Source organism: Acomys minous (genome assembly GCF_964271855.1).
Source record: "Acomys minous genome assembly, chromosome: 3".
Lineage (NCBI taxonomy): Eukaryota > Metazoa > Chordata > Mammalia > Rodentia > Muridae > Acomys > Acomys minous.
This window is the reverse complement of record NC_140485.1, coordinates 52,223,775-52,251,578: the sequence shown is the minus strand read 5'-3', so window position 1 is coordinate 52,251,578 and position 27,804 is coordinate 52,223,775. Positions and strand designations below refer to the sequence as shown.

General features: G+C 40.4%; 1 protein-coding gene across 1 annotated transcript; it reads right to left on the bottom strand.

Moving 5' to 3' along the window:
• Nucleotides 1–609: 609 nt before the first annotated feature.
• LOC311594924 (uncharacterized protein) lies at nucleotides 610–27,804 on the bottom strand. Its single transcript, XM_084777150.1, has 4 exons — nucleotides 27,775–27,804; nucleotides 27,191–27,237; nucleotides 26,512–26,609; nucleotides 610–1,174 (listed from the first exon to the last, which is right to left on the bottom strand). Exons 3-4 carry the CDS (start codon nucleotides 26,591–26,593, stop codon nucleotides 933–935), a joined length of 324 nt encoding a protein of 107 aa, XP_084633276.1. The 5' UTR covers nucleotides 26,594–26,609; nucleotides 27,191–27,237; nucleotides 27,775–27,804; the 3' UTR covers nucleotides 610–932.

The following is a 27,804-nucleotide window of genomic DNA, read 5'->3' as shown; positions in this document are numbered from 1 at the left end:
ACCCAACATGGAGTGTCTTCATCCATCTCCACCCTATTTTTTGTTTGTTTGTTTTTGTTTTGTTTTTTTCAAGGAAGGGTTTTTTTCTGTGTAGCGCTGGCTACCCTGAACCTCATTCTGTAGACCAGGCTGGCCTGAAACTCAGAGATCTGACTGCCTCTGCCCACCAAAAGTTGGGATCAAAGGTGTGCGCTGCCATCGCTGCTGCCGCCGCCGGGCCGCCACCACCACCAACAACTGGCACCACCTAATTTTTTTGAGCCAGGGACTCTTATAGAACCTGGTACTTACCTATTTAACTGTGCTGTCTCTGCCTCCCCAGTGCTGGATGACAGGTGCAAGTTAGTCTCTCTGAAAGCTGTCTTGGCAAACAAATATTGTTGTGGCAGAATTTCTTTTAAACAATATATAAGAAGTTGAACATAGTGGCTAGTGTCCTTAATCCCATCGTGTGGGTCTCTGTGAATTCCAGGCCAGCTTTGTCTACAGAGCTACTGAGCTCCGGGACAGACAAGGCTATATAGTCATACTTTGAGAAAAAAGAAAAGGAAGGAAGGAAGAGAGAGAGAAAGAAAAGAGAAGACGTGTAGCAAATCAGACACAAACACATGAAATTTCAGAATAATTTATTTAAAAGATTTAAAGTAGAGAATAATCTTTAATGTAAAATACGTGAATTAATGGCATTATATACAGTATTACACAAAGATTTCCACTGAGGTTCATTGGCAGGTTTTCTAAATTTTGGCACAAATTAGTACAAATTCCACAGCTACTTTTCACAAGAAAATCAGGAGTAGTTTATTGTACAAAAGAATTTTTTTTTATAATTGGGGAGTTTTACAGAAGTTGGGAGATTTTAGAAAACACCATCATAGCTCAACTACTGAGATAAGAGGCAACTCCTGCATTACCTCGTCTTAACAGCGCTGTCATCGGCTGTGCCACCTGTTCTCCAGCTGAATATAAGTCAACACGTGAGGCTTGCTTTTTTTTTTTTTTTGGTTTTCGGCAGGTCTCATATGGCCCGACCTTCTGGTGCTCGCACCTCCAGCGCCTGAGCGCTTGAGTCCCAGGTGTGTACCATTAGAGCCAGTTTCCTCTGTACCGGGAAGTACTCGGCCAAACAGCTGGACACATTCAGCTTCAACTAGATGCAGCCATTTGTGGAGTCCTGAGTTTAAAAAGAAAAAGTTCTGGGATGAACAAACTAATTCAAAGTAAATAAAAATCTTTAGCATTAGAATTTAAGTAGAGGTTACTATTTGACTTCTTAAGCAATGACTACCATAAGAATGTTTTCATGTCTAGTGTTTTCCTGTGCATCACTGTATTCAAATACAACAGCCCTACTCTTCCCACAAAGAAACCAGCTCTTTAGGAAACCCCCCTTCTGCAAGACCCCCTAAGTGCTGTGGTCTGGCTCTAGAAACACTCCATCTTAGGAGCTCCTTTGAAGGCCGACCAGGGATGGGCAGCTGTTCACACATCTCTGATTAAAGTCGGCCCTCCTTGGACTGCCCTTTTCAGAAGGGAAACAGAAATGGAGTATATCTGGAGGAGAGCGAAGGTGGCAGGGGAGGGTCTGGGTGAGAGAAAAGTGCAGTTGGGATGTAACTTCTGAGAGGAAAAGAAATAAAAAACTAGATCTCCTGCATCAGAGAAACTTGTCCTCTTCCACCAAGCCCACGGCTCCTGGAGGGAAGGAAAAGAGGGCATTGTCCTGGCTGGCTAGGTCAGCTGACGCTACCCTGCACTCCCTGGGTGGCTTGTCCCAGCCAGATCACTCTTCCATCCAACAAGACATTCTGTACCTGAAAACTCCAGGGCTCTTTTTGACTTGAGCTCACATTCATGGCCATGTCTATAAACATAGTTTTCAAGTAAAACTGAGATCAGACTATTTGAAACAAGGAGCTGAAATATACATCTCAAAGAAAAGTGAGATAGCTCAGTGGGTGAAGGTGCTTGGCACCAAGCCTGTGACCTGGATTACATCCCTTGATCCACACGGGGGAGAGAACCAATTCCCTCAGGCTGTCCTCTGACCTACACAAACATGCCACCTCTCTCTCCCCACATACACACACACCAAATAAATAAGTGTAATAAAAATACAGCTTAAAAAGCTTCCTTATTTTCTCAATTTACAGGCTCACAGAGCCCTGTGTCCAAGCCATTTACTATCCTTCCGAGTCAGTAGCTAACAGATATATGTTGACACATCAGTCCTGTCCCAGTATCTGCTTTCCTTTATTGTATCACCAGATTTAGGAATCACTCCAGAAAAACAAAACAAAACAAAAAGAAACCACCACAGCAAAAACAGAGCCATGGTTAAGTTACCCCCAAGTAGGTGAAGGGGAAAGAAGCAAACTGTGATGTTTTATCCATGTCTTGCTGCCAGACAAAAGCCTGAAAATATTATGACAGTTAAACAAGCAAAAGCAAAGGAAGGAACACAGAGGAATGTCTTCATATGTTTTTTTTCACCTGGATGCGCACATGTTTGCAATGGACTCAGCATTTGCTATTTTTGCTCCTGATCTTTTTTCCTCCCAAAGAATCTTGTTAATTTGATTTCTATTGATTTTTCCTAGTTTCTTTTCCTTTCTTTCTTTCTTTTCTTGGTAAATATATTTGATGCATACAAAAAGACTACAAAAATACAAATTAGTTATAAATGTACATGGTAGTGTTTGCACAGCACATAAGAGGTTGAGACAGAAGGACCCAGAGTTCCAGGAGAGCTTGAGAAAAATAGTGTAACTCTGTCTCAGACCAAAACAAAACAAAACAAAAAAAAACAAACAAAAAACAAAAGACCCATTGTTTGTAATAGAAAAATGGCAAAGTAACCAGCCAAGAACTGTACTAAACACACTTTTATCACAAAATCATATATATTTATACACATATATGTATGTATACACATATATAAATATATGCATATATTTAAATATCTAGATATACAGATACATAATACTGTTTAATTTGTCTTATTTTTAAGTTCTGCTTCATACGCATCATATAGTGGATGCTGGGGCATTGGTCCAAATCTCCCTTATAGAACTAAGACATTTATTCTTCCATTAGCCAGAGTGCTGGTTGCTCAAGGCTCACAACTCTGTCCCTCTGCAAGCATTATCCTCAGCCAGGGGAGCTACTTCACTTCCTCTACAATGGGAGTTTGCACTCCAAGGCTAGTAGGTGCAAACATACAAAAGCCTGGACCACTTACTTTGTGGACATTTCTGAAGAACCTTCCCACTGTCAACGTTCCCTGTGAGATTGCCTGCAGCCTCTACTGTAAACGGTCTCAGTTCAACTTCTTCAGCTTAACCCTTCTTCCCTCGCTCTAATCTTACACATGCTGTGTCCAGAGTACTTCATAATAGTTCCCCGGCAGGCAAATCTCAACTCAGAGGCTATTCCTGAAAAACCTGTTATAGGTGGCAGTGCGTCTCATCAGAAGACCTGGGCACCCTCAGTAAGTAGTAGACATTCCTATTTGGCAATAGGGAACTTGTGAATAGAAACAAGTTACGTACTAGATTAGAATGGCTTTAAATCCCATCAGCCCTCATAGTGAAAGTCAGATATGGAGCAATACAGGGAGCTGCCAAGTGATGATAAGGGCTGAGTATAGTGGTGCAGCCTCAAGCCAACCAGTGCTAAAGATTGCTGGCAATTGCAAAAGCCAGAAAGAAGCAAAGCGCTCTCTCTCTCGCTCTCTCTCTCTCTCTCTCTCTCTCTCTCTCTCTCTCTCTCTCTCTCTCTCTCTCTCTCTGTGTGTGTGTGTGTGTGTGTGTGTGTGTGTGTGTGTGTGTGTGTGTGTTGTTCTTCAGCTTTGTTTTTGAGAAGTCTCTCATGGAACCCAGGGCTCACAAGTCTGAATACATTGGCTAGCTAGTAAACTCCTGAGCTCTGCATGACTGCACTCCCCAGTGCTGCAGTTACAGGCTTGGCCACAGCAGCCAGGGTACTAGGAATCGGAACTGAGTTCTCATGCTTCTACAGCAAGCAGTTCACCAACTGACTCATCTCCCTGGCCTGAGAAATGTCTACTTCTTAAGACTGTATCTGTCTTGACAGGAATGAAGATACTTTAATGAGACACATGTGCCCCTCTCTTGCCTAACAGACTATTAAGTGATGGTCTTTTGGAACTATTGACTATTGAAACAATGGCCGTCAAGAAGTAGGGGTCACCCTTGGCATATCAGCTAGAAAGAGCAGGCTGAAGTGTGATGCCAATCAGAAGGGAATTTGTCTCCTGGGACAACTTGCCAGATAACCTTGCAGGAGAGACTGGAGCAGAGACAATGATAGGTCTCAATTGATAGCACCACACCTTGACTTGAACTGCTTAATTACTCATACTTTTTGCCTTCTATTTAAACCTAGCCTTCCAGACCCTGAAGATGGACTTGGAGGGTCAACTGGACCATTTGTTCCTCTTCCAAATGAGACCACTTCAAATCAATCTCTTCTCTACTTTTCATGATTACTTGTCTCTTTAATTGAAGTATTTACCATGGGTTGCTGATCCTTGCTTTGTTGTGGATGCCAGGACCCAGGTGTTCCAATATGAACACTCTGGTAATATAGTGGGACTGATCCTTCAAAGCCTAGCCAGAGGAACTCCATCTTGTAGCAAGCCATCATTTTTAGCTGTTCCTTGTACCCAGCTCTAGCATGCAAACAATTCTTCCTACAGTTGGAGAAGTCACAGAGATTGGAAGAATCTCTGACAGGGACAAGGAAGGGGCACATAACATAACACACAGGGATAACACTCCCAGCGCCGGATATCATCCATCTTACAGTGTCTGACCTTGTAGTCACTTCTACTACTTTAACAATAAAGCTCTGAACCCAAGTTTTCATTAATTCTCTGCAGACTTAGAGCCATGTGAAACAGTAGCTTGGTGAAATAGAGATGAGAACCTCTCAGTGGTGTAGCTACCTACTGGCCACTCAGGTTTCTAAAAGTAATCCTAGCAACCTCGTGTATTCCTCCAAGCTGGACTGGTTGGAATCTTCTTATAGTCTGCCTTTGCAGTCCAGATCTGGGGTACAAAGAAGCTGGCTTTTCCAGTTCCTCCAAAAAGCCACAGAACAAAAAGATGCCATTCTGGTGGGACCTGGGGTCCACTTCTTCCCTTCAGAGCATCCAAGCACCAATGTGTATGGGTGCTGAGCTCAAAGAAATGAAGTTTACTGGGACAGGTGGGTCACCAGGATCGTGATTCTGCAGTGAGTGCCTGGGTCTCCAATGCAGCCCTTTCAGTGACACAACACTTCCAATGGCACATATCTCTTTATTTAGGGGAATAAGGGCTATATAAGCCTTGGGGAAGTGAGTAGGGGTTTTCAAGTAAGTGGACATCATTGGCTGGGGCTAAGGTACTGGGAATGCTTCGTTTGCACAGAGAGGGATTCTAGGTACTGGCTAGATATGTCCTGGTCACCAAGCTACATGATTAATACTTCAAGAATGGTGGAGGTGGGGGTCGTAAGACTACATGCATCAGGGCATGCAGGCACAGGACAGAGAGGGAGCGATCCCTAGTCATGCAGGTCTCAAGATTGAGGTTTTGGGGTTTGGATACATCTCAACCTCACTCTAGCTCCAGGCCAGTTTCTCTGGTCCTACAGTTCATGTGCCCCACAAAAAGCCACCTAGTTTCTAGCAATTTATTACAGCAGCCCTCCGGGACGCACACATGGATTTAGACACAGACTTAGGTAGTCCTCTGCATCTTTGGGAACAAAGAAGTCCTGGAAATTGAGTCCAAACCTTCAAGCATGCTAGGCAAACACTTTACTAGTGAGCGATCCACTCAGCCCCAAAGCCTTGTATTTTCACTTAACCTGATGCTTCTGAGAATTATGTTGTTGACTATAGCTACTGCCAATGTTTGGATATAGTTTGTCCCAAAGTGTTCTATGCAGACAGCTTCATCTACATGTAGTGATGCTGAGAGCTGGCGAAATTGATTTGAGGTCACTACCCTTAGAATAAATCAATGCTCATGTCTAGAGAGTAGATTAATTCTCAAAAGACTGGACTGGCCCAGGCTTGCCTGGTGGTTCACACTTTTAGTCTCACAACTTGGGAGGCAGAGTCAGGCAGATCCCTGAGTTGAAGGCTACCCTGGTCTACAGAGCAAGATCCAGGGCAGCCAGGGATACACAGAGAAAATCTCTCTCTCTCTCTCTCTCTCTCTCTCTCTCTCTCTCTCTCTCTCTCTCTCTCAAAAATGGGGGGGAGAAAGAAAGGAGGGAGGGAGAGAGAGAATGAAAAAGAGAATGTGTGTGTGAGAGAGAGAGGGAGGGAGAGAGAGAGAGAGAGAGAGAGAGAGAGAGAGAGAGAGAGAGAGAGGGAGGGAGGGAGGGGGAGAGGAAGAGGGAGAGAGAGAGAGAGGGGAGAGAGAGAGAGAGAGAGAGAGAGAGAGAGAGAGAGAGAGAGAGAGAGGAGTGTTACCATGACAGTGGGTTATAAAATTCAAGATCTCTTTGCTTTGCCCAGGCTTATGTTCCCTCCATCTCTCACTATGTGTGACAGTCTTCTAGTGTGTTTGCACTAACATAATGAAAATGAAGACTGAGGTCCCCATCATACCTGGTTACCCCACCTAGCATTCAGACTGTGAGCCAAGTAAACCTCTTTTCTCTATAAAGCACCCAATCTCAATTACTTTGTGATAGAGACCAAAATGGACTAAAATAATTATGCCTCTCTAATTTTCTCATTATCTGGGGAAATACCTCACCAGAAATATATTATCAATACACATATTTTTAAAACCTTTATTCTCTTTAAAACGGCTGTGTGTGATTAAGGATGCACTGATATTTTGTTTATATTGCTTTATTTTTAAAATTCAAAGAATTTTCCTATATTATTTTAATTTTTATTATATTATTAGTTGTTTTCCTTGTCAGGCAGAATAATTGCCCTCCAAATATCCATGTCCTAACCTCTAGCCCCTGTATGTAAGGCAACTTACTGTACTTAGATAATAAAACTAAGACCATACAATGATCTTATTTTCATGATTATCCAGGTAAACCTAATCTAATCCCACAAGTCCTCAGATTAGAGACCCTCTGCTAGTTTGATACAGAAAAGATGTGATGGCAGAATGTTCAGAGAGGTGCGCTATTGCTGGTTTTGAAGATACAGAAGAAGCCCGTGAGTCAACAAATAAGAGAACCCTCCAGATTTAAGAGGGAAAAAATGAACTCCCCTAGAACCTGCCAGAAGAAATGAAGCCCAGACTCCTTGATTTCAGGCTAGCAAGATCCATTCTGGGTTTCCAGTCTCTAGACCTGTAATAAGCAGATATTGTCTTAGTTTAAGACACTCGTCTATGACCATCTGTAACAACAGTAAAGTTGAATGTCATGTGTGTTTGTGTGTATTCAAATAATAGAGCCCTCTCTAAGAGGTCCCCACATTGAATTCTATGACAAGGTTTCTTTTTGTTAAACACACACACACACACACACACACACACACACACACACACAATTTTTATGTGTGAGTGTTTTGCCTACACATAAGAATGTGAGCCATGCCTGTGCCTGGTGCCTTGGAGATCAAAAGAAGGCATTGGATCCTCTGGAACCGGACTTACATATAATAGTGAGGCACTGCCTGGTGCCGGGTCTTGACTTCGCATTGACCCCAATGGGAACCCTACCCATGGCTTTGGCACACCCATGTTATCCAAATTCAGAAGCAAAGAAAACACAGGAGCACATAGCTGTTAGACACCTGGAAATAATGCCTCGTAACCACAGCTTCAGTCATGGAGAAACTTGCTTTTCCTCATGTTTATGTGTGTTTAGTATATGCACATACTTGTGTGTGGGTGTGTGGAGGCCAGAGGTCTACAGCACATGTCTCTCTTGACCCCTCTCCACCCTATATGTCAAGACACTGTCTCTCATTTGAAGCCAGAGCTTCCTGATTTGGCCTGTCTAGCCAGTCCTCTTGCCCCAGAGGACCTCTGCCCACCCCACCCCTGCACGCTGGGATTTAAGGCTGGCCTTACTCCACAGCCACTAAGTATTTGTGTGGATGCTGGGGATCCAAACTCAGGTCCTCATACTTACTTGTGCACAAATGCTTTACTGCTGAGCCATCTCCCCCATCCCCCCCAGCCCTCCCACACCACACACACACACACACACACACACACACCATCATTTTCCTGGCCTCTAGAGAAACTGCTTTCTATCAATACTTCAGTAACTCTGGAGTACTGTTTTCTATTTCCAACCTATATCCTGTCTCAGATAGTGCTTGGGATCATCTTATTGGTGACTAATTCAATACCTCTTTATCCCCGGAGATCATGTGTGTTTATTAAGGCCGTGGATGAACAACACTCTTTGGGAAAGTTCCACAACATGGATCTATTTTTGGTCTGATTTACAGGAAGAGCAAAAGGCCCAATGTCAATGTTTTCACCAAGTCCTTCTGAATAAGCTACTTATTTATCATTTCATGAGTGAGATATTTTAATCATTTAAATGGTAATGTTTAAAAAAAAAAAAAAGGAGCTTGCTTTCCAAAGACTATTTCTTATTCATAGAAGAGGTGAGATAAGCTGGTCTTAACATATGAAAAGGCAATGTTATGAAAATCTAATTCACTGCAAATTTATAGAGGTGGAAAAAACAAAGATAGTGGACAGATCACAATTTTGTACAAGTTTGCAAGTGCATAAAAAACATAGCTCAGTGGGTACATATGCCTGCTGCACAAGCATGAGGAATGAGTTCAGATCCCTAGCAACCATGTGAAAAAGCATACACACACACACACACACACACACACACACACACACACACACAAACACAAATGTAAATAATAAAATATCTGAAATCTACTAGCAATCCTTATTTAGTTTTAAAAATTTAGCTGATACTCAAAAATATATCCAATTGTTTTAACGTTTCCTATGCTACTTAGATTCCACCTTGCTGTTCTAGGGCCTGTCAGTGTTAGAGAGGCACCATCATCCTTTGTTAATTCTGAGACCATAATCTCTTGACACTAAGGTACAGACAAATCCAAGAACTTCCTAGGTTTTTGTTGTCCGTGGAATGAATGGCCAAGCCCTATGCACACTTTGCTTGCCTCCTTAGTGCCTGCTCAGGAGCAGGTCAGCCAGCAGAAGGGAACATTTACCTGCACACTGACTTTGTCCATTATATTCCCAGCAAATCTACTGTGGCTCCATGTTTAATCACAACTCTGCCCTTGTTCAAATCACCTCTGCTTTAAGATATAAACCAAGTCTTAATCTAATAGGGGGAGAAAAAATTTTTGAGGTGGTCTTACTAAGTATAAGTAGCCCTGACTGGCCTGAAACTCACTACATAGACCAGGCTGGTCTTGAGTTCACAGAGATACCCCTGCCTCTGCCTTGTGAGTGCTGGGATTAAAGGCATGTACCAGCTATAGTGTTTTCTTTTTAATACATTAGAGTGGGTTTTATAATAAAGGAAATAAGTGATCTTATTGCTAAAGAATTTGGGTCTAAAATTTTAATCTCATCCATTTCCCACAGGGAGAAAATTATATATTGATGTACTGTATCTTTAAATATTTATATATTATCACAAAATCCCACTTAATCCTTATTTATTAATGAGAGAATAAATTGTTTATTAGTCTCTGCCAGTTTGAAAATAAATAGAAAAGCAAAAACTAGGTCTGAGAAGAAGGCTTAGTGATGTGCCCATTTGACAAGCATGACAGCCTAAATTCAGACCCCAGAAGACACAGAAAAAGCCCCTGGTGCTGCACACCTGTAATCTGTACCCTAGGCTGCTGGAACAGACAGGCAGGTCCCTGAAGCTCATTGACCAGCCAGTCTATTTCAAAGGGTAAACAAAAACGGTTAATTCCCTTGGGTAAGAAACACAAAAGAGTGGAGGGAGGAGGGAGGGGGGAGGGGGGAGGGGGGAAGGAAAGCAGGTTATATAGTGTTTAGTTTTATAAGAAACTACAAAGTGTCCCCCAAGCATTGATGTCCTTTTGTTAGTCACTACACACACACACACACACACACACACACACACACACACACACACACACACCTTGGTGCTCTTAGTCTTGGTAGCTAGTTGCTGTTTAGTAGTCTGGGCAAGTGGTTCCCTGTGAGTTTGAGGCTAGCCTGGTCTACAGAGCAAATTCTAGGACAACCAGACTAAATAAGGGAGAGGGAAAGGGAGGGGGAGGGGGAGGGAGGGAGGAGAGAGAGAGAGAGAGAGAGAGAGAGAGAGAGAGAGAGAGAGAGAGAGAGAGAGAGAAGGACTCTGACTGTCCCTATCCAGCAGCTATCAAATACCAACAGCTCCTCAGCCGTGATGGGCTATCCTGCCCACCTCCCTCTCTGTGCTGGGGTTTTTGTCTGGCTTCAGCTTCTGCCAGTCTTCTCCACGCTGTCACAATCTCCGTGAGCTCCTATTGCAACTACCCTGTGGTGTCTCAAAAATGGTTTTCTTGGCATCATCAATCACCTCTGGTTCTTATAATCTGGACAGCATTTGTTGTTGTTGTTGTTGTTTTTCAAGACAAGGTTCCTCTGTGTAATCCTGGCTGTTTTTGAACTCATTCTGTAGACCAGGCTGGCCTCAGACTCACAAAGATCTGTCTGCTTCTGCCTCCCAAGTACTGGGATTAAAGGTGTTCACCACCACCCAGCTTTGGATAACACTCTTTAACATATCATTTTCCAATGTGTGGTTTGCCGTTCAAAACATAATTTTGATTGTTTTTGACTTTGATGGAGTCCAATTTATTTTTGCTGTAATTCCTGCTTCCTATGTTTTATTGAAGAGAACTTTGCATTATTTAAGTTCACAGATTTCTAACACTTTTTAGTTCTTAACAATGTAGGTGTTGAGCATTTCACATTCATCTATGAATACATTATGAGGCACAGGACAGGGACGTTGCCCTTCATGTGGACCAAGCTTTTCTAGCAGCATTTGTTGAATAAGATTATCCCCCTCCCCTACTAACTTGCCTTCATATTTTCGTGTTGAAAATCCCTTGGCATTATGTGTTTATCTCCATTTTATAATGACCCACTGATTTATACAGCCACCATCCTTTAAAAGTCAAGGTGTCTTAACTACTGCAGAAACTAAATTTCAAAGGAAGTCCTAAAACCACGTAATGTGAAATCCTGCAACTTGCCCCCCTCGTCTACACATATTATAGAATCAGATATTTTACTTCATAAAAATATGTAGCTCCTGCGGCATTTTGATTGGGACTGTTTATGGGCTTTTAGTGATTCATGTGAATAAAGCTGAAGTCTTCACAGGGCTGTGTCTCTCATTATGTAGGCATTCTCATTAGAAGTTGGCACTTTTACTGTACAAGTCACGGGTATAATTTCTTGTATTTAATCTGAGGAATGTTATATTGTCGTTGGTGCCATTTTAGTGGTTTTCGGCTTCTTGTGAGAACATGAGCATTTTTAGAGGACTTGATACAACCTTCAGTAAAGGTTGTAGCAATTTTCACATCCAACAGAATGAACACCTTTGACTATGCTTTTCCTTCGTTGGCTGTCTATAGGCCTTTATGTAGCTCTTCCAACATGTCTGATATAACTACTGGAACATTCTCTTGCCAAACACTTTTTGGCAGTATTTACACTGATAGTGTTAAACTAGGTTCTCTTATTATTTCAGCTAAACACTATTTTTAAATACATATTTACCTTATTTATAAGTGTGTGCCTGAGTATATGTATGTATATCATGTGTGCAGGAATCTGCAAAGGCCAGGTGGTGTTTGGCCTTCATAGTTACAGGCAATAGGCAGCTGTGGGTGCTGGGAACCAAACCAAGGTTCTCTGGGAGAGTAGCCAGTGCTTTTAACCACTGAACCGTGGCTCTAGCCCCAGAATGTCTAAATGGCCACATATTGTGGATATATGTGGTCCTCTTTTGCTTCTACCAGATGCAAAATATGTACAAATCCACTCTATCTATAAAACCCCAGTGATGAATGACATGTTTGATCTAAGCCTCTGATTATCATTGAATTTGTCCCTCCACCCCTCCCAACCCACCCACCCCCTGCCTGCCCCTAGGCAGGGTTTCCTTCTGTAGCCCTGGCACTCACTCTGTAGACCAGGCTAGCCTCAAACTCAAGAGATCCACTTGCATCTGCCTCCTGAGTGCTGGGATTTAAGACACCACCACTGTATTTGTTTCTTTATGCATTTACTCCTAGAAGCAATGTGAATCTATTCTGCCAAGATGCCTTGAGAATGACTTTGCCACGTTACACAATCCCCAAGACTTTCCCTCATTCATCTTTCTAACTTTTTTAGTCTACTGGGTATAAAGAATATTGTCATTTTAATTTGGGTTCCTTTGACTACTCATGAGTGTGAGCACGTATTTTTATGTTATTAGCTCATTAGACTTACTCTTCTAAAAACTGCCTGTTTGTCATCTTGGACAACTGTCCTTTAGGGACCTTTATTTTGCTATTTTTATTTCTTGCAAATACTTAGCTATTTGTCAAATTTAGAGGTAAAATATATTCTCTCATATCATTATCTATTATAAAATATCTTTTCCCCAGAATTTGTTCCTGTTACCCACTGTTGTAAGCAAACCACACTACACCATACAAAGTTACAATCAACTATTTTAATTTTGTTGATGATTTTCACAGGCCAGAACTAGGAAGGGCTCCACCAGGTGGTTCATCAGACTCACATGGCTGCACAGGGCAGCTGGTGCCAAGAGCCATCCAATGGCTTCCTGTCTGCTTCTGTGGTGATCCTTCGCCTCTCTACTTAATGACATCCTCTGGGGTCTTCCCTAGGCATCTTCACACAACTTTAATTTTTCAACACAGTGATCTCAGGGTGACATTTTTTTACACAGTGGTTAGCTTTCCAACAGCAAGAAGCAGCTGTCAGTTAAAGAGCCCACCCAGACTAAAAAAAGCAGAAAGACTGTTTGTTTGTTTTTTTTTAAAGTGCTGGGAAAATTGAATCCTGGGTAATCAAACATGTTAAGTACATGCTGTACCAATGAGTACACCCAGCGTTTTCCTGATAAAATGTCAATGTCATATTGCTGAATGGCAGCTGAGCAGGGAGACAGTGTAGCTGCTCTTCAGAAAACACAAATCTGCCACATTGTCACTCAAATATTTTATTTCCACTATGGTCAAACCACAGCTGTCCCTTTCCATTCTTTCCTACTGATTTATGAAAACTATTAATTACCTCAGGCCAGGCCTTTTGTATAAAACTGTGTTTTTAAAATTATTTTGTGTGTGTGTGTGTGTGTGTGTGTGTGTGTGTGTGTGTGTGTTTTGAGGCAAGGTCTTTCAGTGTAGCCCCAACTGTCTTAGAGCTCGCTATTTAGACAAGATTGATCTCAAACTCAGTGATCCACCTGCCTCTGCCTCCAAGGACTGGAATTAAAGGCTTGCACCTCTACACCCAGCTGTATTACACTCTAAAAATTAAGACAGTCTCTGTAGTCTAGGTAGGCCTAGAACACAGTGTGCAGAGCAGGCTGGCCCTGAGAGCTACCTAGGCCTCCCAAATGAGTCACCACACTGAACTTCCAAGCTTGTTTTATTTTTTTATTTTCTGTGTATAGGTGTTTTGCCTGCATATATGTTTTATGTGGGGCCCGAGAAGGTCAGAAGAGGGCACTGGACAGTTGTTAGCTGCATGTAGGTATTGTGTTTAGAACCCAGGTCCTGTGGAAGAGTAGCTGGTGCTCTTAACCACTGACCTGTCTCTCCAGCTCCTGAACTTTCAATAGATTACAGAGGTTAAATTCATGTTGATTTACTTTCTTTTTAAAGTGTTATATTAGGATTACAAAAAAAAAAAAAAAAAAAAACCAACAACAACCAAAAAAACCAAATACCCTCCTCCAAAAAAAAACAAACAAACATATGCCTCAAAAATTAGTATGGAGTCAGCAAGATGGAGGATAAAAGCACTTGCTTTCTAAGCATTGACTTGCAGTCAATCACCAGAACCCACATTTTTTAAAAAAGCCAGTTGTGTCATTAACCAAAAATTCCCAACATTCCTAAGAGGGGAGGTAGGGCCAAGAGAATCTGCAGGGTTGGAAGCCTGCAGGTCAGCTATCCTGGAGCACACGGCACAGCTGTCCTGGAGCACACGGCACAGCTGTCCTGGAGCACACGGCACAGCTGTCCTGGAGCACATGGCACAGCTGTCCTGGAGCACACGGGCACAGCTCTCCTGGAGCACACGGCACAACTCTCCTGGAGCACAGGGCACAGCTCTCCTGGAGCACACAGCACAGTACGCAGCACAGCAGAGACAAGGAGCTCTTTCCTCAACATACTGGAAAAAGAACTGATTCTTGGAAACTGACTTCCACATGTGCACCATGACACACATGTACCTGCACTCACTCACATGCCACATACAACAATAAAAAGTTTAAATCACAATGAAATAAGATTAATATGAGTTATATAGGATCTTACCTAGGAATAGGTCACTACATATTTCAAAATTAACTGCACTATAGGATATTAAAATAGGAAATTTATCAGAAATTCTTTTTTAAAGATTTATTATGTATACAGTGTTTTGTCTGTGTGTATGCCTGCATGCCAAAAGAGGACATTAGATCACATTATAGATGGTTGTGAGCTACCATGTGGTTGCTGGGAATTGAACTCAGGACCTCTGGAAGAGCAGACAGTGCTCTTAACCACTGATCCATCTCTCCAACCCCCAGAATTTTTTTTAAAAAGTTGTATTATCTGTGTGTTTGTGTGTCTGCAGAGGCCACAGTGGGACATTTGATTTGCTGGAGCTGTGCTTGTGAACTGCCCAACGTGAGTGCTGGGAACCAGACTCCAGTTCCTGAAGAAACGTGAGCCATCTCTCCAGACACCAGAAAATAACTCTAACAAATGGTACTGAATAGTTTAAAATCAGTGTCTTCATTTTAGTCCTTTAGTTAATGGGCCCTTTTCCCTTATATATTGCACATACTCTGTACCTTTGGGTAGTAATGAAACACACAGAAAAAAAAACTAGCCACTGTTAACATAATTTCATTGAAAAAAAAAATGGCTTCCTCATTGAAAGTAAACCAAAAACTCTACCAAACTCTTCCTGGAAACTATCAAATTGAGAATATGGACCGATGGGTTTCTTCTAAACTATGAATACAGTTAACAAGCATACAGAGCCACTTTATCCTGCCGTGAATTCAGGATTTTAATTTTATTTTAAATTCTGTGTATGGAAATACAGGTGCCCAAGGAGGCCAAAGGAATTCCAGGTGGCTCGGAGGGTGCCAATGTGGGCACTAGGAGCCGAGCTCTAGTCCTGCACAAAAGCAGTTCCTCCTCCTAACCACTAAGCTGTGGCTCCATTCCCATTCACAGGGTTAATTTTTCTTTAAAAACTTTTATTGGCATGTGTCCAAGCGCACCTTAGCACAGATACTGTGAGTCAGTTCTATCCTTTCACAATGTAGGTTCCAGAAACTAAGATCAGATCATCAGGTTTGGTGGCAGAGTGCCCTTACATACACTGAGCCACCTCGATGACTAAAGTCACGATTTCTTATGTCATCCTAATAAATTCCTACAATGTACTTACTTCATGAGTGTAAGGCAAGAAGTCTTTTCAGATTCTTTGTGTGTGGCATGTGTGTGCACCTGCGTGTTGATGCACCTGCCCGTGAGAGCCCATGTGTGCAGAGACAGACTGTTTGGTAAGGAAGCCCTGGGAGCAGCCTGGACCAACTTTATAAGTGGGTCCTGCCTGGGCAGCACGCCCCTCACCCTACCACTGCAGACCTCCTTTGAAAAAAAGGCAAATCATCCATCTGTCTTCACAGTACAATGTCTGCATTGCAGAAAGGAAACTACAGCTTTCTATACTGAGTTTTCTTTTCTTTTCTTTTTTTTTTCTTTTTATAGACCAAATTCTGATAAAACTTAACAAAGTCACTGACTCATTTTTTTCCTAGAATAAAACACTTTAAGCCTTTTAAGTATAAAAATATAAAAGGACACGAATTCCTTATTAATGTCACATTCCTATGATGAATGTTTTCAAGCCGTCAAAGAACTTAAGTTTTGGGGGAAATTCCATTTAATAAAATCATAATAAATATATTTATAACTTAAATATCACTTAAATGCGGTTATTGTGCACTCTGTAACCCAGGCTGACCCTAAACTTATGTTAATCCTCATGCCTCAGCCTCTAGAGAGTTGGAATCACAAGTGTGGGATACCATATTCAATTCTCCATTAAATTCTGGAACCACACAACTGCACTGAGGTAGAAAGTTAAATGGAAAAAAAATCAATTAGGCAGAAACAAACAAAAAATGATCTTTTATGACTTTTGAAGCTATAAGAGATAAAGCCTTTAAGTGGTAGTAAATATGTACACCCTTTCTTACCTATGCGAACAAATCAGTATCTTTTTTTCTACATTCAGTATTTTGATGGTAACTGTTGGTTTGCTCTATCCTGCCCACTAAAATTATGTAATACTCTACCCTTTAATTATAATAAACCTTAGCTGGGAATGGCAGTGTGCACCTTTAATCCCAGCACTAGCAGGCAGAGGCAGGAAGAGCTCTGAGTTTGGGGCCAGCCTGGTCTACAAAGCAAGTTCTAGGGCAGCCAGGGTTATACACAAAAAAACCCTGTCTTGAAAAACCAATAGTAATAGTAACAACAACAACTGTGCTCAGCAAACCAAGACTAATGAAGTTTGTCCTGGAAACGCATATTGGAGAACTAACAAATAAAACGCATCAGAGAAGGCTTGGAAACATTTAAATACCTCAGGCTTGACCAAACTTTTGATGCTAACGTGATTCAGTGCTATCATCTACAAAGTTCACACTCAAGAACTGTACAATTCAGTCAACAAAAAAGAAAAGAAAAACCTGTATTAAAAAAAAAAACAAAAAACCTCATAATGTTTTAAGATTACAGTTTTTGCTGTGCCAGTTCACAGCTATCCAAGGCTGCACACAGCTGCAGCTCACAGGCCACAAGGGACAATTTTGTATCTCTTTGGCTTAGTATCCTTATTATCCCCCAGAGGGTGGGGGTTGATGATACAGACAATTTTCAGACTACTGCAATCTGGGGCCAGCAAAATGGCTCACTGGGTAAAATGCCTGCTGTACAAGCCTGGTTCCTGAGCTCAGTCTGTGGAAGCCACATAAAGGTGAAAGGAAAGAACTCCAGACAATAGTCCCCACAGCTTCTCTCTCTCTCTCTCTCTCTCTCTCTCTCTCTCTCTCTCTCTCTCTCTCTCTCTCTCTCACACACACACACACACACACACACACACACACAGACAGACAGACACACACACACACACAAGAGTACTGAGGTTTTAAGTCAAATATGCTAAACTTAAGAAATCTGTATGTATGCTGGGCAGTGGTAGCGCTCACCTTTAATCCCAGCACTCAGAGGCAGAGACAGGTGGATTGCTATGAGTTCAAGGCCAGCCTGATCTACAAAGAGTCTAGGACAGCCAAGACTACATGGAGAAACCCTGTCTCAAAAAAAAAAAAAAAAAAAAAGCAAGCAAGCAAGCCAGCCACATTTAACTATACAAATGTCAATAACCAGTTATTTTTCAAATAATATAAATGAAAACTAAAGATCTTGATCCAAATAATATAAATGAAAACTAAAGATCTTGATCCTACATGGATGATGTGTGATCTTGTTACAGAGTTTTGATACTTATCAGTCACAGATGAGCTGGGGAGATGGTTCAGTACTTGTTATGCAAGTTGAAATCCAAAGTTTAGACTCCTCAGAACCCATGAGGAAATCTACCTGTAAATCCAGTGCTCTAGGGACAAAGCAGAGGGATTGAGGGAAGCAGACTAACCAGACTATGCAAATCAGGGAGTTTTGGGGTTCATAGGAGAGCTCCTATCTCAATACATAAGGTAGAAAGCAATAAAGTAAGACACCTTACATTAACTTCTGGCCTCCTTACACAAGTACACCCATGTACACACACGTTCACAGATCCAGAGATACACTACTAACCACTGCACACAGGAAAACATGACATTATAAATGACTCAAGGCCCCAGATATCTCTACCCAAATCCCTCCTACTCTCCTTATATTTTGATTACAGTAAAAAAAAAAAAAAAAAAAAAAAGAAAAACCAAGTTTCTCTCATCTTCAAAAGTTTGAATTTGTTTTTAAGGTTTTACTTTTTAAAAAGCATAAAAATGTATGTGTGTGTATGCATACATGCCAGTGTCACATGAGCAATGGTGCCCAGAGAGGCCAAAAGCATCAGATCTCTTGGCGCTGAAGTGACAAACTGTCCACTGTAGGTACTCATGGGTACTCGGAGCCAAACTCAAATACTCAGGTCTTCTGGAAGAGCAGCGAGTGTTCTTAGCTGCTAAGTTATCTCTTCAGATCCTGTGTCTCTGTTTTGAAAAACACTGGAATTTCCTAAAGCTTACATTTATAAGCTACTGGTTAAGAAAAGCATCCTTTGTGGGTATTGATAATTCCCTGGGTGAAGATGTTTGCTACCAAGCCTGATAACCTGAGTTTGAACTCTGGGACCCACAGGATAGGGGGAGAAAACTAACATCTACAAGTTGTATGTACACACACACACACACACACACACACACACACACACACACACACCATAAATAAATAAATAAATAAATAAATAAATAAATAAATAAATTAGCCTTTGGTGTTATTCCACACTTAAAGGAATGTCAATAAAGCCATGTAAAACTTAAGTTCCGAGCGACAGTTTGCAGGACATTTATCAAGCATGTGTGTGCAGCCTTAATATAAATAAACAGAAAATATAAGTGGGTCTTACAATATTTTCTTTTCTGAAACAACTTCTGGCACTACTATATAACACAGAAAACATTTCACAGCAGTTACAGAACTGGAACACAAACAGTGGAAAGTACAGTACCAAACAGAGGCCTTAAGGATTAAACGCCAGGATTCTAGGATGTACAAACCTCACCGTTTCAGGGGGGAAATGTTATCTATTTATGTAAGTATCCAGACAAGCTCTGTGCTCACAGAAAATTAAGTTCATCCCTAGCCCTGACGAAGTCAGCACCTTGCCCTTCCCAGAACACTCTGGAGCACTTCCTAATGTACCATTTAACACATCAGAGGGAACTGTAACTTCTTTCAAAGCAAATTAGCACTGTGCCTGTGCTGGTCTGGAATGGCTCTACAAACCCACCTACTCTAGACATGTGGCCTTCCCAGACACAAAGCCAGTGTGTCCTGCCACACCACCACAAGGCAAGCAAACTGGGCAGTGTAGATCATTTGAAAAGACATTTCTCAAGCTTTATTCAACTGGCAAGTTAAATAAGCACAGAGTGAGGACAAAGGGGAGGCCGTTCCTGCTGACCAGCAGGGGAACAGCCATGTGTGTGGATATGAAACTGAAATCATTTTAAACAGAATCACATATAGAATTCCAGCCACTTCTTTTTTGTTTTCTCCCAAGACTTTCAAGTGCTCAAGTACAAGGACAATGCAAAGTTGAAAGGAATTAGGAAAATCCCACTCGCCACACACATCAAGACGTTCTTAAACAATATACAAATGTGGTTTAGCACAAAAACAAAGGAACAGTTTTACATGTTATAAAACATCAACCACAATGCAAGATATTTTCCCCACTTTCTCTGTAAGTCTTGTCACACGGCTGCCTTTAAAACAAAAAATTGATACCAGGTTTCCAAAACCTCATTACAAATCCCTTCGTCAAATGTGAGTGAAGAAACTTCCTAATGCTTCTGAGAAATGGGTTTTCATGACCAGTCATACCTCACTCAGCAGGCGATTCCAGATTATGGAAATAGAAGGTATGTAAGAAACCATGCCACTTCATGGCAAAGTACAGTGGTCTATTTTGCCTCAAGTGTTCGTAGGACCCGGTCTCAAAGATACTCATCGTGCAAAGGAACACCGTGAACCAGTGGCAACACAGGTAGTAGCAAACCTGGGTTCCCCTGAAAAATCCAAACAACTTCTCAGTGCCAGGAAAGCCAAAGAGGTTTGCTCCCTAAACATAAAAGCATTTGTGATCCTGGCATCTACTTTCACGTCACTTTTGTACACATACTTTTCCACAAACAACTAAAAAACACTCCTGGGGACCTGTGTACAGGTTTAAGAACACACCCAAGTTAACAGAAGAGAATTTCACAAGCTGGAACTGCTTGACAAGCACATTTTGCCAACAAGGGCAAAGTTCAGCACAAGCAAGAGAAAGCCAAATACAGGTCCACACTCATGCTGATAACGCATGCAAATTCTTACACCCCAAAACAGACAGACACCATCCACAAAAACACACTTGCCAAAATTTTGGCCCTCTCATAAGCCCACTCCCCCCCCCCCCCCCCGAGGAATAAAGTCCAGGAAAACCAAGGTCCTGAGCGACCACGATTACAGAGCGTGCTAAGTGTAGGGCAAGAGGACAGAGCAGAACACAAACCCTAAGAGCAGAAAGCACACCGTCAGACACCCAAGCACAGGCCACACAGACAGTTCAAAGGCAGAAAGGCCAGACCACCAGCGTGTGCCCGCCTGTGACCCCTCAAGCAAGTACACAGATCCCAGAGGCTTCCTGGTTCATGGAAATAATGTAAGCCCAGCATGGACCCTCTCAGGCCGCTTGTCCACACCCGGGACAAGAGTGTCAGGCCCTCGGCCACCCCAGGAACTGCTGGTGGCCTTCTAAAGGGCCAGACAGTCCCCCAAGACCCTCGGAAAGCGGACAACCTCTTATCGCCCTCTCGGAGGCGGCCATGACAGCAAAAAAGAGCGGATTTTTTACGACAACTCCCACAATGCTCGTGGACTACAACTCCCAGAGTGCAGCGGGCGGCCCTGATGTTAACCCTGTCCTGGCTCCAGGGCTGGCGAGCCCTGCACTCTGCCTCGTCCTGAAACCAAACTGTTGCACCTACTTTCAACCATCACAATCCGAAACAAACTTCAGAATTTTTGACAAACAACTAAAGTTATGTTATCTCGACACTTTCCCTTATCAGAAAAATAAGCTCAGCTTCTCAAAATATTATCCCTGGCTGAGTACTTTTTGTTAATCTCCAGAGATGTCACACTGTCAAATAGTCACCTTTGCAAGGATACATTTAGACTCAGTTAATTTTCCCTTTAACCTTTTTAATTTTCTCGGCATTTTCCTAAATTATTATAGCTCAAAGAATCTTGTACTCAACACTGTTAATTTAAAATGCATTTTCTAAAATGCTGGGAATCAAGAGAAAGACCATCCTGTAACTGCTACTATGCCCTGCATCTCTCCATTTAATAAAAAAATTTTCTTCAAATACATTGACTTTAAAACCTCATGAAACTTCAAGTGAGTCTTAATAAGAAAAATTAATTGTGAACAGTATACATTTTCAATTTAAAGCTAAGACTTTAGGAAGAAACCCTTATGTGCTAACAACATTTCCCTTTCGCCACAGAAAGACTACTACCACCAACAACATATAATGCCAATTTTTCCCTGGCTTTAGAATGTCAAAAAAACAACAAATAAACATTCTCATAAGATTTTTAAAAATATACTTAGAATTCATTCTTTTGGGAAACTACACAATTGCATATTTTATTCATGAATGAACTCTTTCAAAGTCTGTTTCAATTTAGCTAAAAATAAGAGCTTTACATGCATTTCTTTCAAATATTTTGGCCATAATTTCAGTAAAGATTAACAACTAATTTTTAGAGGTTATTTTATCATCAATATAACTTTAAAAGTCCATGATGTACATACACAAACTAACAGGCCCAGATAAGTAACTGACTGAGAGACAAAACAACTGTTTGGGGTTTGATGCATGTACTAAAATAACAACTAGAATTCTTCTAAACTATCTATTGTTTTTCCTATTCCCAAATACAAATTCAAATGTACATGATATTTGTTTTTCCCCCACAGAAGTATTTTGCAATTTGAAAGGGAATTAAAAACATATCAGGAATTGCAGATCTCATAATGCAGATATCCTAACACACACACACAACTCACGAAAGTCGTGCTGTATAGATACATTTATATATTAACAGTAAAATTCCTCAAGTTGTATTTTAAATGATTCTCTACTTAACGTTACAGTTAGTTTATTAATATATTTTACATCTGATAAAGTACAATGAGAAAAATTCTTATCTATCTTTTACTTTAAACTTATTTCAATTTGTACTTTCATAAACAATTATGACAAATGCTACACTACATAGTAAATATAAGAAATTTAAATATGTGTGTCTTTGAATTTTTAGTTTGTTATACTATTCTACATTTTAGATTTTTCTAATTTTCACTTAGCACTTTAGTTAACATCTAGCCAAAAAAAGTTTCATTTCCCCACATTTTTAAATAACTATCAAAATATAAACAATTAATGCATATTTTATATATTATTCTCTTGCTGTTAAGTATTTGATTTATAAGAAAGGATCAGAAACAAGGAAAAAAATGAAACTTATCTCAAATATTTATCCATGCTTCTAACTTTCCTCTCAGGGTTATGAAACTATATTTTCTATTAGGTCAATCATATTTTCTTTTATTTTAACTGTTACAATAAAATTTAAAGTTATTGTATTAAAGAACTTTACATAAGAATTACAATAGAAGAACCTTTCTAATTTTTTCTGCTTAACATAGTCTTTATCTGAACATATCTTGTCTAAGTGATTAAAGTAAGCCTTAAGCCTCACATTTGATAGTAATAAAAGTATCTTTATAGGAAGAGAATAATCTTATTGTAGAAATGAAAGTTTTAACTTCATACGAAGAAACAAACTATTTTCTAGCAATGTTCTTAAATTCTATTTTATTACATGAATTTTTAACGTGTGTTTTTTTGAAACCTAAATTCTCTACTAAAAATTTTAAGCCTGTTTACATCTAACTGTATTAATATATTTGAAATTACCAGATCTTCTGTGTGCTTTGAGAATATATAGCTGTCAACTAAAGATAAACATGAGAGCCTATTTCTTTTCTCAAATGTACAGCTGGTGATGCGTCCAAAACATGCAGCCTTGTACAGTTATAAGACAGTCTATATCTAATTTCTGTAACCACTTCCTTGTTGTTTTAATTTAAAATAATATTTAACAGAATTTTAAACTGTATGCTTAAATATTGTAACTGCATTTTTAGGCTATTTGCTTTTAAACATCTGCTTTTGGTCATGGAAGTTTTATCATCCATGCAAATAAACCATGCTGATAAAAGTATTATTAAAAGTAGAATGTGTTGCTAATATAACAATACGCTCAAAAAGTAGTCTATCTATTCTTATCTTACATTACTGCTGTAACATAATTAACAAAACCTAAAAAGAGGCCACACATGAAGTGCAGGGTTTTTGGCAGATTAAACAAATTGTTTATATTTATATTCTGACCCTTCAAAACAAGTAGTTTCTACTATGCATTTAAGCATCTCTCCTGTTATTTCTCAAACTTAATCAATTTTAATTTCTTGGGCTGCTTTTCAAGCAAAGACAAGTCTTTCAAAATCACCCAAATAGTATTTTTTATTATTGGATTGGTCAACGTTTATGTTTAAGGTAGTTTATCTAAAAGAATCCCTTTGTTTCTGACTTTGCATCATAAATATAACCTTCGCTTTAATTTTGTCATGTTTTAACTACTTTTCCAAGATTCCTCATGAGAGACCTATACTGGTAGTCTATGACAAAGAGCAAGCAAAATGCTTTCTCTCTCTTTAACAAACAAACTAAACTTCTTAAATAAAAACATGTAGTTAACTACTCTTATTTAACTTAATACTCATCCTTTCTGTCATTTCCGAGCTCTCTATTAGGAAAAGCAGAGTGGAAGTATTCATTACTTGTTACGCTCTAACTAAAATGTCCCCTTATCAACTAATAAACAAAGGACAGAAAATACTTTCTTACCTAAAAAAAAAAAAGAAAAGAAAAAGAAAACTTTTAACTTTAAAAAAAATCTCCAAAAAAGGCAAAGAATGAAAGAAAAGAAAAGAAGAAAAAGGAAGAAAAGAAATGTCCACAGTTTTCTAGGAGATAAAATGTGTGATATTTTCTTATAGAAACAAAACAACAAAAATAAAAATAAACCTAAGTAAATAATTATGGCCACTCCTGCCCTATGAAAAATCATAATGGGGTGAAGGATATTTGAATTTCTGTGTTTTAGTGTTAAATATCAAATGCTGCAAATGATTTAATTAATGCTGAAAACTTGGTTTAAAAATCTTGTTTTAAATTTTGTAAAAAAAGCTATCATAACTTTTCAGTTCCTTCTAGCCACAGTTGTTCTATATTTTATCTTGCTGTTAACATGTTTGGGGGGTAAAAGGGTCTTATTTATGACTCCACAGTTTAAATCTCTTATCCTTCATATGGTATCCTCTTACGATATTCTATCCTTAACTATCACTATCTGTCTTCACACATTTTCTAATATATAATAATGTCTGTTTAAGACATACTATTTATAACCTCAAATAAAAAATGAAATTTAAAAACCCCAAAGCCTAAAATGTCAAACTTTAAAGGTCTTTCTAGCTCTATATCAATTTCTTCAAAATGAAATCTTCAGAACACAGTACACTCTATGGTGGATAAACTAAATATTCTTATATTATGACTTAGTCTGGATCTTAACAAACACGTGTACTGTTTCTCCTGCCTCTCTCAGACCATAATTTTCTCCCTGATCCAGATCAGTCACTATGTCACCTGCCTTCTATGAAAGAAAAAAAAACTTTCTGTTGAGAAAACTTGGGAATTCCTTGCATGTCTCTTTCATTTCTGGAGTGCCCCCGTTGTTTCAGATTCTAGAGAGGGGAAGCAATCATCATTCTGTTATTGTTTTTCTCCAAATAATGTTTCCAAGACTTGTTTTCTCATTCTTCCCTCAGTACGACTGCACCACACACCACTCAGGTCTTTCTGTTTTCTTTTTAAAATTACAACAACAAAATTTGCCTAACAAGTCTCTCCCCCAAAACTTGATGGCATTTCCTTACGTTCTTTTGGAGTTTGGACGTAAAATACAGCCCAGCTAAGATCCTTTCTCCTTACTCTGAACATAATCAATTTTCAGTCCCTGGCAATTTCTCTTTCACCTTGTCAGCCATGGCATGGCAGGGATAATGTGAGGGTTCTCATACAGATGAATACGTGAAGTTGGACAGCACAGGTGGGTAGAATGCCAGCCACAGCCTTGACTGCCCAATACTGAAGGCATCTTGCTAGCACTAACCTGGATGCTTCAAGGGCAAGCTAAAACATGTAAGTTCTAGATAGATAGACATGGGGGGAAATGTTGCTCCTATATGTCACTCTTTGCAACCTTTGATTATCCCAGCTAACTGCCCTAAAGGATGTGATCTTTATGAAATAATTGTGCACATGCACAGACAAGGTCTCTTTCAGGGGTAAGTGAGTTGATCACTCTCAGGCCCGACCCAGCCCTCTGGCAGGAGCCATGTGAACCACCAAGTCTCTCCACTCAACACACACATTTAAGTACTGATGCTTCTGTTGCCTGGCCACATGCTCATGAGAGGCTGAAGGTAAACATTTAACCACACTGTGTCTCCATTTATCCATTTCTAACTTGATTCCATCACCCAGCACAGCAAGCAGACTCTAAAATAAGAGCAGCCAGGGATGCCAATCCAAAGACAAGACAACGACTAAGCTAAGGTGGCATTTATGCCTCAACTCTGTCCATTTTCCCCAGCCATTCCTCCCGCAGTGGAGGCTAAGGGATACAACAGGAAGAGCTTCCGGTCTTCCCAAACTTTTACAAATTGCCAATCATCAACTATTAAGACACTGGTGCAATAATGCTATTTTTAATTTTAAAAATGCCAAAGTAAAATCCTCTTAACTTTGTTTACAGACAAAGTAGGTACATACTTTTTACAAAGAAAGAGACATAAGTGGGTGCAGAGCCACGAAGACCTCTTCGCTTCACGCTCAGCATCACCAGTTTCTTCTCCAGGAAAAAGGGGAAACTAGGCAGGCAAACTAGCACATTGGTCCCCCATTCAGGAACCCAAAGCCATCGTAATGGTGGGGGGTGGGAGGAGAAAGACAGGCACAGTGGGGAGCCTTTCAACCTGCAGAAAGCCGCTTTCCAATCCAGCCCTGGCCAGCGTGATTGTAAAAAGAAACTCAACAAAGCTTTCCCAATCTTCGGAACAGATTCCTGTCCCGTTCTCTGCTCCAGACTCCAAGGCACATCAATCTGACTCATTAGTTTCTATCGAGACAGTCTGAGATTTAAAACAAAGTACTGAGCATACACTTAGTTAAAAGCAATTGCTTAAGAAGCCAAGCTGTACCGCCCTAAACAGCAAGAGATTAGCACAGATTACTTACCGGGTCCAGCACTAGCTGCCAGTGATTCTTCCTTGGCTTGATCCCCAGAACTGCCAAATTCTCTCCCAAACTTCCTTTCCATGTAAGAAACCAAGTTCCTAGAAATAATCAGAGTTTCCCTCATTAACTTTTAAACATAAACTACAAATCCAACCTAAGATTTTGAAGCATAAAAGTGGATAACCCCCCGCCCCCCGCCGCCTGCCGCAAATCCCTCTTTTAATTCCATTTCTTTTAATTAATTTGGCAAAATTGCCTGCCTTCTCTGTTCTGCATCCTAGCTGAACATCACTCTGAAAAGGAAGGGTTCAATCCGTCACTACACACACACACACACACACACCTTTCCCACTTCTCTTATAAAACTCTCTGTTAGCACACCACCAGCTTCCCTGGTTCCACTGTACTGCAATAATCCTGGCCAATTTTCACAAAGCTTCTCTCCTCACAGAAATGTAAAATGTAAAATGAGGGGGCTGCACCGGACCAGCTCCATGGTCCCATTTAGCTCTAACATTCTATAAGTGGCCCTGAAGATCCAGAGAAACTGGAGTATTCCCACGTAAGCACCCACATTTGGACTTAGTTCTATATGTGTTCCTGCTGTCTCTCTTCATTCAGCCTTTCCTCCCCCTCCCAAACAGTGATGGTTTAGCAAAAGGCTTCCCTGAAAATTTACTTTCGAAGTCTACAGAGCCCAGAGCTCTGGCAGCTCCACCACAGATCCTGTAAGTGTACAGAGAGAGCACATTGAGTCAGTTTTCCGAATTACTTTTTAACAACCAAAATTCACCTTTTAGATACAACCCCGTGCCCCGTCCATGATGCTATTTATATAATAATTCTTCCCTTACACGTTATCTAACTTTCACAATGTTAAAAGACACACCGTTGACGAACATTGTGCTTCTGAGAAAATGTGGCTGGGTCATAATTTAATATCTACTTTTCTCCGCACTGAGCCCTGCTTTGCTCTCATCCCTTCAATCTAATTCATTTCTTTCTCCAAGAAATGAGCCGGCATCGCCATGAAGATAGCCTCACTCTTTTCTTGGAGACCAAAGTGTTTGATGACGTGGCAGCACGTGTTAGTTAACAGGAATCAATCAATCGGCCTGTGAAGACTCTGACGTCAGTAATTAGAGACAAACCTTACCCTGGAACCTGGAAGTAACACAGGTTCTTCTTCTATGAAAAACTTTTTCATTTATTAACTCCGCTGCAGTTCTGAGATGGGCTTGGATTTAAAACTTTTAAACATACCCTATCAATCTGGGCGGGGATGGCACACGC